The 20943-nt window shown below is 43.2% G+C and overlaps 1 protein-coding gene and 1 long non-coding RNA gene across 9 annotated transcripts in view; one reads left to right on the forward strand and one right to left on the reverse strand.

The window, feature by feature from the left end:
* Nucleotides 1-20943, reverse strand: part of ptprfa (protein tyrosine phosphatase receptor type Fa) — a 209463-nt gene that overhangs the window by 62511 nt on the left and 126009 nt on the right. For 6 of the 8 annotated variants that reach the window (XR_008694380.1, XM_041070384.2, XM_029147759.3 and 3 more), the window contains 5 exons: nt 20036-20133; nt 19348-19604; nt 18487-18568; nt 14884-15078; nt 265-428 (listed from right to left, as the gene is read on the reverse strand). Coding sequence is in view for 7 of the 8 variants with exons in the window: in XM_041070384.2 (XP_040926318.1) it covers nt 265-428; nt 14884-15078; nt 18487-18568; nt 19348-19604; nt 20036-20133 (796 nt within the window). In the remaining variant the exon portion in view is untranslated. The remainder of the gene's footprint in view (nt 1-264; nt 429-14883; nt 15079-18486; nt 18569-19347; nt 19605-20035; nt 20134-20943) is intronic. The other 2 variants (XM_041070385.2, XM_041070382.2) reach the window with 1 other exon arrangement.
* LOC129603953 (uncharacterized) lies at nt 8588-13556 on the forward strand. Its single transcript, XR_008694393.1, has 2 exons — nt 8588-10764; nt 10920-13556. It is a non-coding gene; the product is annotated as an uncharacterized LOC129603953 (long non-coding RNA).

The raw sequence follows: 20943 nt of genomic DNA on the forward strand, positions 1-20943 counted from the left end.
AGCAGATGCAGATGTTTGGTCAGAGCACAGGAAGCCAGGCCAACAGTGAGCCTGCAGGAATAGCAGCCTGCAGGGCTTCTGTCGTGTGTGTGCGCTTCACCTGCCTCTACTTAACTTCAGTATCTCATCACAATCACTGTTCTCTCACATGCAGCCCCCCCACACACTGAAACAAAAATAGTCATGTGTCCTTCTTGCAGAACAACATGAAGCTTTACTTAGTAAACACATATTATGCTCTTTACAGTAGTTTGTCAGACTCACCTCTTGAAGAGCAGAATTGCAATGACTATGATGATGATAAGCACAACAGCCAGAACTGGACCCATCACCCACAGCATCTCTGGCTCCTCGGTCTGACGAGATATCCCGTGGGGGAGCTTCATCATGATGATATCAGAAAATGGACTGGCTGCATATGTTCTCTGCTGCAAATGACCAAAGTGTGAGTTCACATGCGTCAAGAAAAAGAGTGTGGTCCGGTCTTCATGCAATAAAGGGGAGGTAACATTATTAGGGGAATTCCTAATACTTGAGGTCAAACATCATGGCTAGGAGGTCAATACCTGTCAATACTTGACCTCCTCTTTATTTACACTTTACTTACACGTAGAGGTGGTTGTGTTATGTTGTCATGTCAGACAAGTTGTAGAGTCAGCAGAAAGTCTAGTGTAAGAGTTCAGAGCTACTAAATCAGTGACAAATGGATTCATATGGATCAAAACTACGGACAAAGCGTCTCCACATAAGCAATACCTTCAAATATCTGTCTATAGAATGAACCCAGCTCATTCGTTTCGGTGTTAGACATTTGTAGTGACTTAAGGCGTCTCAAACAGCTGCTAACATTCCTGTGATACCGTGGTAACTGTCACGATCTGTGCTAGTTCCTATTTTACTTTGAAGGACTTCCTGTTCATACCTCATCTCAGCTGTTTTCTCCGTCATTACCGGTCCTCATTATACACACCTGTCTGTAATCAGTAATCCACCCCAGTATATAGCCTCCACCTCTTACACACTTGCCAGATTGCCGAGTTTCAGTACCACATTCCAGCGTTCTAGTATAGTCATCTTATCCACTGATCACGTCCGTCATTGACCTCCGATTCCTGCCTGTGTCACGATCTGGGTCTTGGGTCTAGTTGTTTCCTGTTTTATTTTGGTAGTCTCCTGGTTTCTGTTCCTGTTTTAGCTTCACTCCCGGTTTACGTCTTGTCACAGCTGTCCTGGTCATTACCCACACCTGCACTTTATCAGTAATTAAGTCACTTTGTATTTAGCCACCACCTGTTGCCAAGGTCCCTTGCCAGATCGTTGTTCGTGTGTTCATCGTTGTTTTCCCCAGTTCATTGTTCCTGCCGTGTTTTCGTGTTCTCTGGTTTTGATGCTCGAACTTGTTTGCCTGCCTGACCACGCTTCACCGTCTTACGTAGGGTATTATACTCTCCTCCCGGCTATGATCTGTGCCTGCCCCTGACTACGTCTCTGCCTAATCCCATGTAACCTGCCTGATCGCCTGTGTATGACCCTGCCTGGACTTCACTCTGCAACTGGAATAAACTACACTCTTTAACGCCAGAAAATCGTGTATTGTGCTGTGCATGTGGGTCCTCTTCCGAGCGATCCCTGACAGCCTGTTCCTCGTCTGTACCTTTGCCTGGATCTAGTGGTAATATTCTGACCGTCTGACCTCGAGTTTTGCCTAGCCCTAGTCTGTACCTCTGCCGAGTTTACCTGTGTACCGAACCCCTGCCTGTTTACTGGATCTGATCTTGCGTGCTTCCTTTTCTGCCTTTAACCTGAGCTTTAACGTGTATGACCTGGATCGCCTGACTACGCTCAAACAATAAACGTTGTCTGTTACACCTCATCTGCACTGTGCATGTGGGTCCGACACCTGCCGAAGCCCGACAGTGACTATGGCTGGCGCCTGCCTGTTACCAAATTCCTGTTTCCACAGGGTAATTGAGAGTTGTTTGATTCCTCTGAATTTGTGTGTACAATGAATGAATCATGTATCAGCATCATGGGATGGTTTAGAGAGGATTAACACTATCAGAGGTGGAGAATTTACAGCATGTGTGCAGTATCTAACCCTCATCATCCGGTAACAGCTGTCTGGAGGATTAGCTTTGGAGTACCGCAGGGTTCTGTGCTTGGTCCAATACTGTTCAGTCTATACATGTGTTTTCTAGGTGAGATTATTAGAATCCATTCTATAAATTTTCATTGTTATGCAGATGATACTCTATACACTACCGTTCAAAAGTTTGTCTGATTTTTGCTGCAATATTTACTTAGGTGTAAAACGTTATCTACCTTGACTATCCTGTCAGGAGTCGTCACAGCGAATGGTTCGCATGGCAAGTTTTTATGCCGGATGCCCTTTCTAATGCAACCCCTCTCTGAGGGGATTGAACCCACGACCTGGGCGACAGGAGCATAACGCGCCACGAGTATCATCTGCATAACAACGCTGGGTCAGGACGCCGTTCCACTTCCCGTCGGCTCCAGTCAGGACGCCGTTCCAATTCCTGTCTGCTCCGGTCAGGACGCCGTTCTAGTTCCCATCGGCTCCGGTCAGGACGCCGTTCTAGTTCCTGTCGGCTCCAGTCAGAACGCCGTCCCTGTTCCCGGCAACCTCCAGGAGGAGGTCGCACCTGCCGCGGTTCGCGCCGGTCTCCAGGAGGGGGTCGCACCTGCAGCGGTTCCCGCCGGCCTCCAGGAGGAGGTCGCCAGAGCATCGGTTCCCGCCGGCCTCCAGGAGGAGGTCGTTGCAGCTTCCGTTCCTTTGGGCCCCAGGAGGAGGTCACCCCAGCTTCGGTTCCCGCCGGCCTCCAGCAGGAGGTCGTTCCAGCTTCCGTTCCTGTCGGCCTCCAGGAGGAGGTTATGGGCTTCGGGGACACCAGCCCAGGGATCGCTCCTGGAGCTCTTGGTGGTCCTGTGGAGACCACGTCCTGTCTCGTCCCAGTGAGCCCGGACTGGTTCAAGCCAGCCCGGAACCTGGGGTTTCTTCTTTTTCGTTGCACACAGGAGCCTTTCCGGGAGGTGCCGGAGATTCCTGCGGAGACACATTCACCTCTGCTCCTGGTGGTCCGGCTCCGGCCACGTTCATCTCGGCTCCTGGTGGCCCGGTCACGTCCGCAGAGGCAGCACCCGGTGGTCCGGCACCGGTCACGTCTGCAGAGGCAGCTCCCGGTGGCCCAGCACCGGCCACGCCTGCATCGGTTCCTGGTGGTCCGGCTACGCTCGGCGCAGCTCCCGGTGGTCCGGCCACGTTTGTCTCACCTCCCGGTGGTCAGGCATCGATCACTTTCACCTCAGCTCCTGTTGGTCCGGCGTCAGCTGCGTCCATCCCGACTCTTTGTTTGGTCCCAGCTCCGGTTCCCCGTCTGTCCTCGGCTCATCTGCCGGACTGGTGGCCTCGCCCTCGGCACCTCCTGCCGTTGGAGTGGCGCTGCCTCCTTCGGCGTCGTCCGCTTCTGTCGTCACAGCCGGCTGCCTGGGGAACGTCCCCTCCTGCCGCGGTGATGACATGGCCTCTACCATCATCCTCCACCTCGATCCTTGGAGCACCCTCGTCGGGTCGAGCGTCGTCGCTCCAATCACCACAGGCACCACTGTGGCCTTCACCTTCCAAGCCTTCTCCAGTTCTTCTCTGAGCCCTTGGTATTTCTCTAGTTTCTCATGTTCCTTTTTCCTGATCTTACCATCGCTTGGTATTGCCACATCCACCACTACGGCTTTCCTCTGCTCTTTGTCCACCACCACAATGTCTGGTTGGTTCTCCATTACCATTCTGTCTGGAGGTGTTTCCCACTTTGACCTTGGGGTTTCCAGTCCATACTTTGCGCAGATGTTCCTGTATACAGTACTATGCCAGCCACTTGGTTATGGCGTTCCATGTATGCTTTCCCTGCCAGCATCTTACACCCTGCAGTTATGTGCTGGACCGTCTCAGGGGCCTCTTTGCACAGTCTACACCTTGGGTCTTGTCTGGTGAGGTAGATCTGGGCCTCTATGGCTCTGGTGCTCAGGGCCTGCTCCTGTGCAGCCAGGATGAGTGCCTCTGTGCTGTCCTTCAGCCCAGCCCTTTCAAGCCATTGAAAGGATTTGTTGAGATCAGCCACTTCAGTTATGTTCCGGTGGTACATCCCATGTAAGGGCTTGTCCTCCCATGATGGTCCCTCTTAAAGCATCTCATCCTCTGTTCTCCACTGCCTGAGACATTCATGTAGTATATTTATGTATCATTGTCATATCATATCATTTACATTTACTTTTAGCAGTAAAATTGATCGTTGCTTATGAGAGAAATACATAGAGTAGATGGGTTTGTGTGTCCTTAGTGACTGGGGTTAGAGAGTTTGCTTAAACTGGGTTCACAGAGTCTGTGTTCGCAGAATCTGTTGTCTAACAATGGTTATCTGAGCTATTCGAAAATGTCACGCCAACCTGGGAAAGGAAATGAGAGGTTTAAGCTGGGCCAGATGGATCTGGGAGCCGGACAGATAACACGGCCCAGCGCCAGGACTTTCCAAGTAGCCTTATTTGGACATGTGGAAAGACTTTAGGTGGTGGTTATAAGCAGGCCTTCACAGGCTGGGGTTTTCAAAGCGCTTCGAAGAGGGTCCGCTGGTAGCACGCAGCTGACCTTTTCCGACCTCTCAGTTCTCTCTGCAGAGGAACAAGCAGGTGAATTCGGTCTCTGTCTCTCTTGCTATTACTCTTTTGTAATCATTATCTGATTGTTTTAATTTGTCATATAATAAACCTGTATGCTATTGATTTAAACTTCAAAGTTGAGTTCGTGTGAAATCTCTGCCGTGATTGAAGAAACAGGATCGATCCTCTGCTACCAAGAGAGGAAAAGAGAGCAGTAGGGCGGGTGACTTGGCTTGGTGCCAGGTGGAGACGAAAAGTTTTAATTTTGTAGTAGTTTAATACCTTGACATATTTTATTGTCCTATGTCGTGTTTACTTTTCTTTGTACTTTTATAATCATTTTGACGTAATCTGAGTATTTTAGTGCATTTTTTGTGACGACGTGTCCGCACTGTGGTTGGGAGTGGTCAAGCTGGTCACGGTGTGTGAAGACCGCGGCTGCTTTGTTTATTAGAAAATAAAAAAGGGGGGAGTTGTGAATTGAGGCGCGGTCTCTAAATTGGGTGTGGAGGCGTCAGCTGTGTGCCTCTTCTGTTGTTTACGCTCCAGAGAGAGTGTGTGTGTGTGTGTGTCTTTTACTGCTCAGAGCATTAAGCTCAAGCGTGTGTGTGTGTGTCTTTCTAGTCCTAGCAGTATGCTCGGGGGTGTTTGTGTGTGTGAGTGTGCATTGGAGAAACATAGGCTTTACCGCAGTCTGCCGCAGTCTACGTGTCTTAGTCTTGTTACTATTATTACTGTTACATGCTAGTGTACTAGTAGTGGTCTGCAGCGTGTTCGTTATACTTTCTGTCAGTGTGTATTGGTGGGATTTAGCTTCTTTTTTTTCATTTTCAGTTTCCATTTTTGTCTGGTTCTAGGTTAACTAGGTTATTTGGGCAAAGTTAATAAACATTCCTCCATTTATATTAAAGGTCTTTCTTTGCTTACGCGTCTGTAGCAGCTGCATTCTCATGAGCAAGACCACCATTTGTGACCTAATGTGGGTTAGGCACAGCATGTGACATCACTATCACGTTAAATCAAGTGTTTCAATTATGCTGATTTTGTGTAAACCTAGTAATATAAACAAAGCACATGATCAGCTCCAATAAGACGCTTATAATTGTTCTTCAGCAGTTGCTCTTAAGTGGGCGTTTCTGCAGTGGTTTGGTTTATCTTTGCTTCAGACTTACTCGTTTATTCAGAACAAATCAAAACTTATCAGCTCAACAGTCACTAGGAATGATTATCGGGCCAGTTGCTTAAAACAGAGGGAAAACCAAGATACCCAGAAAGGAAGAGCGTCTAATTACAATTTAACTGTTTAATATTTATGTTGCTTTTCACTAACTATGGGTTGTAAAGACAGGGAACTTACTTCAGTTATAAACACTGACTGAGTTCAGTTACAAGTATAATTAGGTGTAATTAGGGGTTGAAATCATATTTTCAGTAAAGGTACATATTCAATAATGAGATCTGTGGATGGGAACATGTCTCCAGTCAAGGTGTTGATGAAGGAAACTCAGAAATGCTCACACAAATGGAGCAAGCGGACACATGAATCTACGCCGCCCTGGCCTTCAGAGGGGACATTTGATCTGAGGCAGTGTGCAGAGATGCAGGGTTTTATAAAAACCTATAAGACAAAAGACAAATCTGTAAAGCGAGGCCTTAAATGGGAAAGAGAAAATGCGGTGTTGCAATTGTTTATTAACTGTGCAAAAATGATGGGCAAAAAGACGACTCAATGTGGTGATAATCAATTTAATCAGATCTCTATAACTATGTCTCTTTCAGATGCGTCCCAGATGGATGCAGAAGAAATAAAACCATTACGGACAAAGAAGCCAGTTCACCCTGTAGCTGATCTAGAAGGGACAGACAGGGCAGTGAAAAGGGATGAGTTGTTAGAACTGCCCGACATTTATTTAAAAACAGAGAAAATTTCAATTGGAAATTCCTGCAGTGAAAGTGATCAGGTAGACAGACAGAGCAGGTAGGTCACTGTGGGCTGGGTCAGATGAGGAATTAGTGTGTGTGGGTGACGGACGGGTAAATGAGGTTTCTGATGGACTTCCTCTGCTGGTCAAAGGGCCAAAGCGTCAAAATCTGCCCTGGCCTTCAAGACCGGATCAGAATGATCTCACTGACACTGTGGGACTTTGCAACATGTCACTAGAACAAATAACTGAGCACGTGATTCATGCTGTTGAGCTGCGTCAGAAGCAGGCAAAGGAGGCAGTGAAAGAAACAACACGCCAGCAGCAGCGGCAAAAAGAGGGGGAGAAAAGAGCTCAACCAGCCAGCGTGCCTCAGACCCCAACTACACCACCAGGCATGGCCACACCTCAGGTGATGTACATTCTACCAGGAGGGTGGACAAGACGACCTCCTGTGAGGAGAGGAGGGTTCCCTGCGGACAAAGGCAGAGGAACAGGAGGCAGCCACAAAGGAGGCGGGAGATGCTACTGCTGTGGGAAGACTGGTCACGTAAGAAGCCATTGCTTTGATTGGCTCCGAGGCAGGTTCAGCCTGAACTCACAAGGAGTGCCTAGAACAAGGGGTCCGCTTATCAATGTGGAGGCCCCTCAGCTGGTTACAAGAGAGGACCAGACACCTGCAGGATTCATGAACTTTGTTGATGGGCTCCATCAAAAGCCAAAAAGCCTGAGGCCTCTGAATCTGTGACTTCACCTTGCTGCACACTTTAGTACTTTGAGACTCAGACAAATATCTAAAATTTGGAAACAAAATAAACAAGTCGGCTGGTGAGAATGACTTAGTCCTTAAACCTGCCAAAAGAGTCAAAAATTAAAAATATGCCAATTTTACTAGGCAAGGGAAAGACACAGGTATAGAGAATATTTGAAGATAAAGTTCCCAATTCAATCCCTATGCTGACAAATGCTCCACCTGATGCTCAGTGGTTGACGGTGTTAAAAACAATGTGAATGTGAAGTATGTGGATGAAGAGACTGTGTGCACCAGACTTTGAGACATGCCTCATTTCATCTCTCCAACTAACACTAACTATAGACAGTTCTCTCATGATACTGGTAAAGACTCATTCACATTATTTAGGTAAGAAGGTTTCCCTAGAATAGCCTCAACACTGTAGGAAGTGCCTCCCACATACCATAAAGTGAGTGAAGTATCTGAGGAGGTCAATCAGCTAAAAAGGGAATGAGGAGAGTGTAAATGTTTCCCTCATACAGTAAACAGCAGTTTGATCCCTACAATATGTAAGCTAGTATAACGCATCATGCTCTCATGTGTTACAGAAAACATCAAACTTTAAGGACATTAAAACCAGGTGTGCCTTTCATTGCTACTGTGCCAGTTCTCCAATAGATAGAAAAACCAAACCATTCAGAACCCGCAAGGTGTAACTGTTGCAACAATGCTTAGCCTTCTATAGTACTGTATTGTAATGCTACGGATTGTGGTGCTGCAAGCAGCTACAGTTCACTACACTACACTTAGTATTTGAACACTACGTCTACTGTTTAAGCAGGGCTGCAGTTTTAATGATCACCTTGACATGTTTTGATGAGGTTCCACTTAGTTCTTATCATCACTATCACTATCAATATATTCCAACAGAGCAGAAGACACATTTAGCAAATGGGTAAACCAGGTCTCAGTTCATTTTTTCTTTCCATCCTTTTGCTAAACAGTTAACATAGATGTCATCAGTCTGCAGGCCTTAAACAAATGTGACAGGGCTGTGGTGTTCTTTACGGCATGGAAGGAGGAGGTCTGGGGAAGAGACTGAGTAGCAACAGTGACAGTTTATCCTCCAAGAGGTTTGACTGTATGTGGGTTTATATGGACTTTCTTTATTAGGTTACAATACTTCAGTTATCGTCCACAGCTGTTTTGTTATCACTACAAACAGTCACTGACAGTCACAGACACTAATCTAATTATAATTAGATGTAGCAATAATTGTGGGGTTGTTTGAATTCCTAGGGTATAGCTTTGCGCTTTCAACAGTTCACTAGGTTGTGTTACTGTCCAATGTGTCATTTCTGATAGTTTGTGAGGATTCAGCTTATTTAGTCTTTACATTAATTTTGTCATAAAGTCACTTAATGCATGCATCTGCAGGGCGTCGTGAATTCAATAAGGTTTCCTACAACGCAGTGATTCTGTGTTCATAATGAGATTAGTTCGTGTTGATGTTGTAGTTATTAAGGTCTAAACATTCTTGTTCCTTCTATTGACATCGTCCTTAATTTCACTCAGTTTTATTCAGGGATTGATGATGATCCCTGGTAAGGATAAATACGTAGGATAAATAAGTGTAGGAAATTACTTTTTTGGGGTTTGCTAGTGTTCTTTTATCCATCCATCTTAATTTAGTGATTTAATCGGCTTCAAATTCAATGGACAGTTATCTGTCTATTGAGGGGGGAAAAATGTAATGTAAAAAATTGTTTTGATTATTGTGTTAGGTCCGTCCTTAGTAACTGGGGAACTTGTTTGTGTGGCATCTGCTGTGAGAATGGGCTATTCTGTTTCTGTTGTGTTTTATTTTGGTGAACTTAATCCATGGGGGAAAGGTTGTGGTCGAGTTGGCACAAAATTTGATTTGGTATATACTGTAAATAGCTTACGCTACAGAGGAGTATGACTCATTGTGGAGTGATAGGTAAAGTGACAGGAGCAGGGTATGTGAGGGAGAAAAGGAGTTAAGGGAAGTCAAGGAGTGAATGAAAAGGAAAGTGTAAATGTGACAATGACAATAGAGGGATGAAAAAGTACTGTGAACATTGCATTTCAGTGTGTAGCTTGTAAAAATATGCTGATACATAGACTAACATTGCATGAAACTTTGCTTGATAAAATAGTGTTTAATGCATCAACCAAGTTTCTATGTGAAACAGATGATTAATATACGCAGGAAAGCTGTGCTGTTCCATTGCAGGAAAGAAGAGGACAAAGAAGATCAAACTCCGGATCACTGATGGGCCCTGAGTGACACTGCTGACTCATTTAGCAGAACAAGGTCACAGGCTAGCCTTTCTAAATTATAGTTCTCATACAGCAAGAGGTTTCTCTCTTAGCTCACGTGCACAACAAAAACCCTGAGCTCATGACATGACTGACTGATATTGTATATGCTCTACGGACTGACTATGACACATGTCAATGATGTTTTATTGTTGTTGATTTTATATAATGAGGGTTTAACCATTTTCATTCTCCATCTCAGTGTGTTGTTGTACACAGGAAGCTCACATTAACAACTTCAACCCTTCTCTCTACACAGAACAGCAGTGGAGAAACTGTGTCAGCATAAACATCTCAAACTAATTTTCTTTCCTAACCAACTTCTCTCCTACTCTTAACCTCCATCCACAGGTTACTTCAGTATCAGAGGAGGGTGTGTCTTATGACCTGCTACGACTGTGGGTTTTTATATTCTCTGATCTTTTGATTTCTACAGTGACGACCTGGAAATCTTTGCCATGATTGAAGAAAAGAGAATACACGACATTCACTCAGCACGTCATCTGTCGGGGCCTTACCCTTGATGTACTTATGGATCTTGGATGTTTCATTCCGGATAGTGGCTCTCACGCTCACTAGTACTCAGCCTCCTTCCTTGCGGCTAGCGTACAGTCTCAGGGTGCTGGATTTGGGGTGGAACCCTACATGCATGGTGAGGAGCTTTCGTGTCTTAACATCTGTGGTCTGTATCTCTTCCTTTGGCCACCTTATTATTCCCGCAGGGTATCTGATCACTGGCAGGGCATAGCTGTTTATTGCCCGGGATTTGTTCTTGCCATTGAGCTGGCTTCTTAGGACTTGCCTTCCTCGTTGGAGGTATTTGGCTGTTGCCGCATTCCTTGTTGCCTGTTCAAGGTTGCCGTTTGCCTGTGGTATTCCAAGGTACTTGTAATTGTCCTCAATGTCTGCTATTGTTCCTTCTGGGAGTGAGACCCCTTCTGTGTGGATTACCTTGCCTCTCTTTGTCACCATCCTCCCACATTTCTCGAGCCCGAATGACATCCCAATGTTCGAGCTGTAGATCCTGGTGGTGTGGATCAGCGAGTCGATGTCTCGCTCACTCTTGGCGTACAGCTTGATGTCATCCATGTAGAGGAGGTGAGTTATGGTGGCCCCATACATTTTCTACCTCACAGGAACACAGACTCTGGCAGACGAATGGTTTTACCTATAGCCATGGAGTCTGGTTTGGGCCTGATGGCAGCCGTGCCGCCCAAACATTTTTTCTTCTCACAATTCAGATTTCCCAACAGGTGAAAACAAGCGTCAGGACCATTACACCATCCAACCAGGGCACTGGGCGATCGTTAAAGAGTTCAGGAGGAAGCACTAGAATTCCAAACGGTGGCGAGGTCCCTTCCAGGTCCTTCTGACGACCCACACAGCTGTGAAGGTCGCAGAGAGAGCAACTTGGATCCACTCCATCCACTGCAGGAAGGTACCGGATCCGACAGACAACCCTCCGTCTACACCGCATGGAAAACCCACCAGAAATGAGGAGACGTGAGAAGGACGACCCTCGCTGTGCTCATACACACTGAGGCGAGGCTGTGTTGACCGTTCAGCTAAAGGTGTGAGCCATACATTTACACACACGCTCCTGAAAAAACACACAAACGAGCAGCCTTGAGTTGCCGACGCTGGACGACGTGTGGACTCTTCACATCACAGGAGTGACAGTGACGCAGGCGACACGGTGATAACAAATCCCAAGTGTCTCTGTGATCAGCTGATCACAACCTGAAGGACTCCAACAAACTGTCAATGTGTCAACACACAGGTTGGAAACAATCTAATGCTACTGTTCAACAGGACGAAGCAGATTGTTATGAGGCATCAATTGTAACCCTGTTGTTTTAGACTTCATTTTGTGTTATTTTGGTTATTACCTTAATCATATGGATGACATAAATGATGTTTCCATGTAACTTTACACACTACCTTTGAAGAAGAAAATTTCACAACAACACTGAGTTTAAATATCCTAAAGTTGATTTAGTGTTTAATTTGCTTACATTCACTTTATTCACTGCTACAATTAGTATTTATCCTTTATGTACAGATGATAGAGGTTATAGGACAACACGAGCAGCAATATGCATCATCATTCTAGTTAGTCCCTGTTTCTCCTATTCACTCTAGACCTAAATATACAAATGAAAGCATGAAAACTAGCTCAAATTATATGCAAAAGAACCCCATCTGAAATTTATGCCTAACGTACATTAATTGTTTTTATAACAATCAATGGCGTTTCATTAATGTTAAACATGAAGGCCCCAACAAAAACAGCTCCAAACCTTCCCAGCGGGCACACAACCGACCTTCAACGTAACATTGAAACAGCGTTAATTTTAACAGTTGTAAAAAGGGTGACAAATACTAATAAATCAACATTGACATATGGTTAAAATACTGACAGTTATGTTTGTAATGTTGATGTAACATTTAAACAACATTTGATGCGAACTGTTGTAAAAAGGTTGACAAAATACTGATAAATCAACGTTGACATAGGGTGGAAATAATGTCAGTTGTTTCTGTGGCATTGAGGAAACATTAAAACAACGTTTGATGCTAAAGGTTGTAAAAAGGCAAAAAAATCCCTTACATTAAATTAAAAATTATTAAAGTTAAAATGACAGATTGTCTTTAACATATATTATTAATCAGACTTTACTTACTGTACATGTAAATACTTATTTAAATTAATATTTTTGAACTTAAGTGTCCTGATTTTTTAAATACTGTATGTTTAAATATGCAGAATTTATGAAAATTATCTAAACGTGTGTTTTGATTTTTGTCCTTAGATGCTGTCATCACAAATTATGATACTACATCATCAAATGTATGGAAGACAATGAAAACATATACACAGAATTGTTGGGTGGGGGTGGTGGAACAAACATACTGTAGAACTAAGTGTTTCTGTTCCACTTGGTCTTCCAGCAGACAGGTGACGCTGTTTCATTCAGTGTTTGCTCTGTTTGTTCATTTGTTGTCATGTGATTTTCAGGTTTGGTTCCTGTTTGTAATAGAGGTAACTTGTTTTACATGTGGGATTAGTTTGGTAAGTTAGTTTGATTCATGTTCACTTATTATCAGTTTCAATGTCAATGACAGTGTGAGTTGCATATTGATGATGCTACATTTAGCTGACTTAAATGTTATCTTTACATTTTTATTTGCATATTCATTGTGTCTGTATTTATTTAATGTTCAATGCTGGTCTGGAACAAAATTTCATGCGTTCTGTCTGAACATATTTTATAGGTGCACAAAGGTAAGCATGTGAAAGAAAGTGGCAGTAAAAGACAAGATGCTAAAGTTACACAGTGTATGTTTTGATGTATTTGACGATTCCATTTCCCCTTATGTGTGTGTGCAGCCATTGAGGTATGATTATTTAACATTTGTTTCCTGTCGTTCATTAATTTATGTACTTACATACTGTTTTTTTCTTATAATAAATGCTTAGCGTGTTACGTATATGTTGTAGTTTGACGTGGACAGTGGTGGATTTTGGTGGATGACAAAAGAAAATAAGGAGCACTAAGCACGGCTCATCAACCAGGCGGCATGTGGACACCAGAGCGTCCACATTGTCATGCTACCTGACCAGTCTGTATCAACACTATAGGCTTAAATTTGGTGATTACTCAATTGATAATTCCATCTCATTCCTCGTTTGGATCCACCTGCAGCTGTTTACGGATTAAACCCCTGAGGACATCTCTGCCTCCTCCCCCTCTCCATTGGCTCCCACACCTGTCCCGGACTCCTGGCAGCTCCTCTCCTCTTTGGACTCCTTAGCTCCTGATGTGAGCTTCCATAGGCCCCGTTTCACCTCTGAACTCCAACAATAAATATTGCCTGTTCTGCAACTAGTCTCTGGGTCTGAGTCTGCTCACTCACAGTTTGGTACAAAGCCATTTTGAGGTTGATAAAAAAACATGTCAACGTAAACGTAACCATTGATAGATAACCATAAATCAACATAAACACAACATTGGTGGAAGACCATAAATCAACGTACATGTAACGCTGATAATTGACCATAAATCAACATAAACGTAACGTTGATAGATAATCATAAATCAGCGTAGACACAACATTGGTGGACGTTGATGAACGACCATAAATCAGCGTGAATTTAACGTTGACGATTGACCATAATGCAACATTGAAATAACGTTGCCCCATCAATGTTGATCCACCTTTCAAAATCTAAATATAATCCAATGGTTATTCAACCATAGTTATAATGTTGCCTCAACGTTGTCTCAACGTTAAAATGCCTGCTGGGGTGTCTGACTTTTACACCCCGGTCTCTGGCTCCATCCTATCTGATTCCCCACCAGACCCAAGGCTGTAAAACCGATTGCATCTTGTCTTCGAAGATAGGTGTTTTTCCTTATAACAATAACAATAACTGATAACAATGATGCAAAAGTGAGAATGTAAACATTCTCACTCGCGGCGAGATAAGGTGGCACAAACAATTCTATTGGTCCAGAGAGACACCGGGGGCCAGAGAAAGGGGCCACCGGTGCCAGAGAAAGGGGCAAAGACAACTTGAGGATTTGCATCACACCTTCTTGGTGTGTGCACTGATCTCCCCAGTTTGTTTTTGGTTTGTTCATGTGCACGATCAACATCCATGTTTTTGATTTGCTTTCCCAATTACTTTTATTTTCCTTTATTTTTATAATAAATCACACGAAAAACAACTCTCTCATCTGCCTCTTTGTGGGAAATTTCCAACACAGATACCAAAATAAAACAGGAAATTTCATACGCAGGATGTTAGTGGCTGGAGGGGACTTGTTTCACATGCTTTTGTTTCTGAGTGAACCTAGGAATCAGCAGCTTAAAGTCCAAGGCCACAGCTCTTTCAGAAACGCTTGCTCTCTAGTTCCTGCCTCAGATGAAGGAGCTCAGGAATCTTTGTGTCGTGCTCAGCACGGGCAGAAGGATGCTGGATCAGTGCATCAGTCTGCTGATGAGCAGTGGGTCATGGCCAGATGAAGCCAGGACCTGTATCAAGAGGAACAATTACAACATGCTTTGTACTGCGTAATCTGAGCGCTGTGTTAACCCTTATGTTGAGGTAAATGCAAACGCAGAAGCAGCTGAACTTCTCCTTTCAATGAACAATCAAGTTGTGGCCTCTCTCTGCCTTTTTGTTATGTGTGAAGATGAGGAATCACTCACAGATTCATGTTGCTTGAGCTCAGCCAAGACAAAACAGCGGTACTGTTGTTGTCCAGGGAGGGGTTTGTTGTAGTAGCCGTTGTATTGCTTCTCATCTCCCAGGTGGAAGAGCTCAGGCAGAGTGTCCAGCTTGGCAGCAATGTAGGGCTGCAATAAGTCCTGCCTTATAGAACGGCTGTCGTCAGGCTCCAGGAGCTGCAGGGAGGATGACATAAGAGGTCAGGATCACCAGGTTCACACCAAGGATGTGGTTGTCCTCTCTCTCCTGCACAGGGGTCAGTGGCTGGGGAAGGGTCCACAGTGCTATAAGACATAAAGTGATCTCAGCTGTTCCAGTATGTGAAGGCATGATAATTAGTAGAGCCACATCTCTTTCCCTATGCCTGGTTCCAAAATCAAACTCTGGGTGATCTGTGATATTTAATAGTATGATAATGAACATTAAATCTCCCAGTGGTTGAAGGCACTGCCAACAGATGGATGAATGACAAAGCCTAAACAAAGTTCTGATCTACCACATCCAACACCTTCAGTATGAAGCTACAGTAATGTAGTAATGTCCCTCCACTAAGCAATGACTTACTACTCAGCCCTATTGCAGAGTCCAGCAGGTCATGGCTTCATCGAGGCTCAGTTGCTTCCTGATTTGGTTTACAATTTGATGCCACACACTGATGTGTGGGTTGACACTGACACACGCATGATTTCAGTAGAGGCTTCGCTCAACCCTGGGCCTTGTTCCCAATGTCCTGACACTAGAATTTGAACTTCACCAACAGGAAAACACAACATATTTAATAATTTAGTGTTGTCGTTGTTAGGGAAATTGTTAGTTTCCTTTGTAAATCTTAAATAAAGCAGACACAATCAGTTGAGACCTTCTTTAGGATTTTACTTGCAAGGAGTGAGCAGTTTACAGCAAAGGCAACTTCCTCTCGCTAAAGAGAAGACAAGGATTCAGCTCATAATATGTACTCTACAGTATTTTGGGAGGTGCATAGTCACACAGTACGTGGGAAATATTTTCTGCACAAAGCAAGCATTGGGCTCATCAGATAAGGATGCTACCACCGGTACTCCCTATTTCTTGCAGAGCAGAAGAGAGAAAACTTCAAGGATATAGCACAGCTAACGAGGCTTCAACAAAATATGTTTCAATGATTAAATGTAGTAACAGTCGTATGACAACATCTTTTTCAGAAGTAGCTGGAACAAGTTTCTTAACATGTAGAATTGCCAAACTTGTATTATTAGTGGGAGAGCTGAACAGCTCTCACACTATTGATATCTTCGCTCTTTATTTTTCTTATTATTATTATTTCGCCCCGTCGCTTTCATCGTCTCAACGCTTCATCGTAGAATCGCCGTTCAACTTTCTAAACGTGTGTCGTCTTTAGGAGATGGGGGCTATTACTTTTCACATTTTCAGCTTATCAACTTTTAACTTTATTCAACGTTTTTCGGCGTTTTTTTATAATGGTCGTCTATGGGAATCATCGTTCAACTTTTTGTCAACTTGCCTCTTTTCGTCAGCGTCTGTCATTGTCATACTTTGGCGTAGAAACGTCATTTCAACTTCAAAAGCGTCAATCATCTCCCAACGTTCTCTGTGTAAATCAGCGTCCTCGTATCTTCTATACTTTTCAACTTTTAAGCGTTTAGACATTGGGTGTTTTTTGTTAAATTTTCAGCTTTTCCATTAGTGTGTATTGGGTCAGTTAGAGTGCGTGATGTCACAGCCAGAGTGCGAGGTTGAGCTTTTTAAAGATAGAACTTCTGTCTTTAACTCGTCACTACAGCCACAATTTTTACTCTATCAACGTAATTATTTCACAAAACCGTAGTCATACTTGTCTTCTTTCTAATTATGTGTCTGGCTATACCCTCAGACCTACGGTATACTTCAGTCGCTACGGACCTTGAATCGCAGAGAGATCCTGAAATTCTCCCATAGACTAATGATAATTTTCGGCAGACGTCTGGTGAAAAAAACAATAGGATATGTATTTTGAAATTGCCACTGTGGCTACAAACTTTTGTCCTCAAACATAAAATTCACACCATTTGCTCATTGAAGTCTTGGGACTCGTAAAATGAAATAATTTTTGTGATAACTATCATGGTTTAGCTGGAACAAGCCTGTTTATACAGGGTGAAACTCTGCTTTTACAGAGCAGAGTGAGCCTGATTTTCCCGCCTTTCGTCTCCATGGCGACGGCGCAGCTGCAGATTTCACTGACAGTTCAAACTCCTGATGCTCAGTGTAGACAGCAGTTCCACGCTTATTACTGATTACTCAACTACACTATTGGATTGTGTAGTAATTAAGCACACACTTCCTCTAAATCCTTTCAAAATAAAAGCACCAAGCCAAACAATTAGCTTTAATAGCAATATTTCTGCTTTTAGATGGGTAATTATGACTATTTAAAGATAGATTAACAGTTTAGTAATTACCCACACATGCTTCCTCTACATCCTTTCAAAATAAAAGCACCAATTACAATTTATTACCTTTAATGGCAAGATTGATTAGAAAATTTGTGGTTCTGAATACTTACCAATCGTTAATGAGACTATTTTAGAGTTCAGTAAATAGCCAATCAAAATTATTAGGGTGCTTTTATTCTGAAGGGGCTAAATCTAAATCTTTTTCTTTAATAGGGATATTCTTGCTATTGAATGATAAATTATGACTATCTAATGACTATTTTATAGTTTAGTAATGACTCACACACAACCTCTAAATCCTTTCAAAATAAAAGCACCAATGTAATTTATTACCCTAAATGGCAAGATTTTTGTTACTGACTGGTAAATTTTTAATAGTTATTAAACTATTCCACGGGTAATTATTTACAAATACTTTCTTCAAATCAAAAAGCTTATTTATGATTGTCAACTTTTTTATATTTGACAAATTTTTACCTTGGTCAACTTTTGAATCATATATTAATATATTTTTATATATTCATATATTAACATATTTTTAATCTTGTCTTAGTGTGACCATGGTCATCCTATTAATCATCATCTTTTTGATCGTCATCTTTTGTCATCGTTTTAATCTTTGTCAACGTTTTCTTGTTTTCATTGTTTTCATCGTTTTGCCGTAGTCAACTTTTGGACGTAGTCAACTTTTTGACGTCAGCAGCTTAATCAGCGTTTGTCATCGTTGCGGCAGCAGATCAGCTCTCCCACGTAATTTCTCGAGAAATTACTTTTTCTAGTTTCCATTTTGATGCACCAATACTTTTGAGAACATACTCAATGTATGATGAATCTGGATCACAAAAACTGTCCAGCACCACTTCCATACACAGCCTTAGAACCACAGCATGAATTTCTAGGTTGAGCAAATCTGATGAATTTTACATGTTTGTACACTTTACTGTACATGTGGATAGTGGTGCTGATGCATCCAATGAGGTAGTGTAGTGTTAAACTGACACTAGTGCGATCAACTGAGAAGCTGTATTTTACACAGAAGGTTGTCAAAGTTGCGCTTCAGAAACTGCAATCAACCTAAGCACTTTCTAACATTGGCATTTCAGCATTCAGGAATGTAGAGACTGAATCCTGATGACATGTTCCTTTACTTACCTCATCTATGTCCATGTCTTCAGGGTTCTCCATCCTCTTAGGGGAGGATTTGGTGACAGGCACAACCACTACGTAGTAACACCTGTTCCAAAGGAAACACGACACGTGCACACATGCTGCTGAGAAAGACTGCAGTAGTATACATTTGACTGCATAGAGTAAGGTCTGTGTGAGAGCTTTTTCTGCTCTGCTCCCATAGTTTGAAGTGGTTTAGCTATTAACTAGCTTTAAATATTTTTCCTCCCTCACATAAACATCCTCTGCACACGTTTCACTTTTGTGTTAATGAAAAGGTTTAGACAATATGCTCGTATTGTTTTTTGCTATGAGCTCTACTTCATTATTTATTATGGGCTTGTGGGCAATTTCTTCAGTAAAACAAATACTTACAGCCTCTATGCTCTTGACCAAGCTGGGCAACAACGAGCTTCTGCTGAACAACTGCTGAACAACAAATCTACAGCCTTATGGTATCAGGGAGCTGTGTGAGCGTGTTTGTGGGGGGTGGGACGAGCTGTGATCTCACATTGACAAGGTTAAAATCTTTTGAAACACACTCTCTAATTGGCTGGTAAATAAAGCAGACTTCTAATTGTGGACCTTCACTGTATTTAGTGTGACTTCATGAACAGAGGCAGAACCCGCTGGGATCCACCCTCACTGTAACTCATGGAAGAACATACACATAATACACATAAGCGTTAGAGTGCTGAGCTGATGCACAACTGATAAGTAAAGAAGCACAACATGTGCTTCTTTCTGAGCTGTAGCTGTGAAGTCTTGTCTTTGCTTGTGTCCTACATGTGACCAAAATGAGACCAGAACCATGTTAAACTAGAGTTTACTCATTGTCAGACAAACCTGACGAGGCTTCCTGCAGACACCAGTGGCAGGCTGACGGTCACTTTACCAGACTCCTCCACATTGTATTGGTATTGCATTGGTTTCATCTTCATTAGGTCTGGAGCTGTTCGGATCGAAACCTGCTGCTGAAGACCTCCGGCGTTATTTCCCCGACTCATTAGAACAAAGGAATAATCTGTATCTGGTTGCAGCTGTGTGATTAGCTTTCTCTTCAGGGTGACTGGAACCTCCACGCTCTGCTGGTTGTACAGGATCTGAAGGCAGAATGAAGGTTCTTTCTAAGCTGTTCAGTTCTAAGCTGAAAGTTATTGAGTTAGAACCATGCAAGTTATAAAAAAGGATCAGCTTTAGTGAGAAAGTATGAGAAGAAACTACACCTGCTCAGATTAGGACCTAGATGCTCCTTCTACAGTGAGCAATGAGGGAGGCAACAGCTTGTCTCCAGCTGGACCTCAGACTGCTACATAGCAAGTTAGCGACACCAGTTTATGTGTTTATCGTTAGCACTACAGTATGTGAGGCTGCTGTTGTGTCACATTACAATTAATGCTCATGTACTACAAGGAGCTACTACAATCTCTGGCTGGGTAAATAACTGCTTTATCCACAAATAAGGAGACTGTGGCCCTTGTTATTTTAGCTCAGCCTTATATGTTTCTGTGCAGTTGCAATGGGTGGAACTAACCTTGAGTGGGACTTGAGATCTGTAGGTTTCTGGCACTTCCCAGAACAGCAGGACCGAGGTTTTCATTACAGCTTTCACACCGAAGTTCTTGGTGAAACCTGTGGATGATCATTATGTTTAATCTGTTGGTGTACCTAGTGTATGTAGAGTACTCTGCTTAAGGCTAAGGTTTAGTTTTATCCCCTTTTAATAGTGATTTGGAAGCACGGCCTAATCTATACAGTAAACAAATTCTATTCATTCCTGGACTGGATCCATGTACTGTACAGTCCTAAAAATGCCACAGTTAAAACAACAGTCAAACCTATCTAGAGGTCTCCCCTCGTACTCTGTAATATACATTAAATCACTAGTAAACAATTACAAAATGAAGGGACCACTAGGACCACTTGTGGTCAGAGCCCTGTCCTGGGTGTGAGCATGGGTGTGTTCATGTGTGTATGCAGGGCAGACTCTGGACATTGTTGGAGGGGGTTAGTGCAAATTAAAACATTTCCTCAGGGGATGGGGTCAGTGCAAAATCATAATCTCGCCTAGGGCATCAAGATGGCCTGTAGGCAGTGACGTCCGTTCAGGGTTGGCAGGGAAGGTGGGGTCTCACCTCGCCTGACAGTACCATAACATGACTAAAAAACTTCAGAGGACCTCACCGCACGCCACTGCCTGTAGGAGTGTGGCTGAACACATTACCAGTGGGAGAGCTGTCAACAACTCTCACACTATTGTTATCTTTGCTCTTTAATAGTGGGAGCGCTGGCACCTGCTTCCCGCTCCAGTCTATCATCTTTCAACTTCATCCATGTAAATCAGCGTCCTCGTAGCTTCTATAGTTTTCGACTTGTGAGCGTTTAAATATTGGGTGTTTTTTGTTAAATATTCAGCTTTTCCATTAATGTGTATTGCATGAC

This window comes from Betta splendens, chromosome 4 (genome assembly GCF_900634795.4).
Source record: "Betta splendens chromosome 4, fBetSpl5.4, whole genome shotgun sequence".
In the NCBI taxonomy this organism is placed as follows: Eukaryota; Metazoa; Chordata; class Actinopteri; order Anabantiformes; family Osphronemidae; genus Betta; species Betta splendens.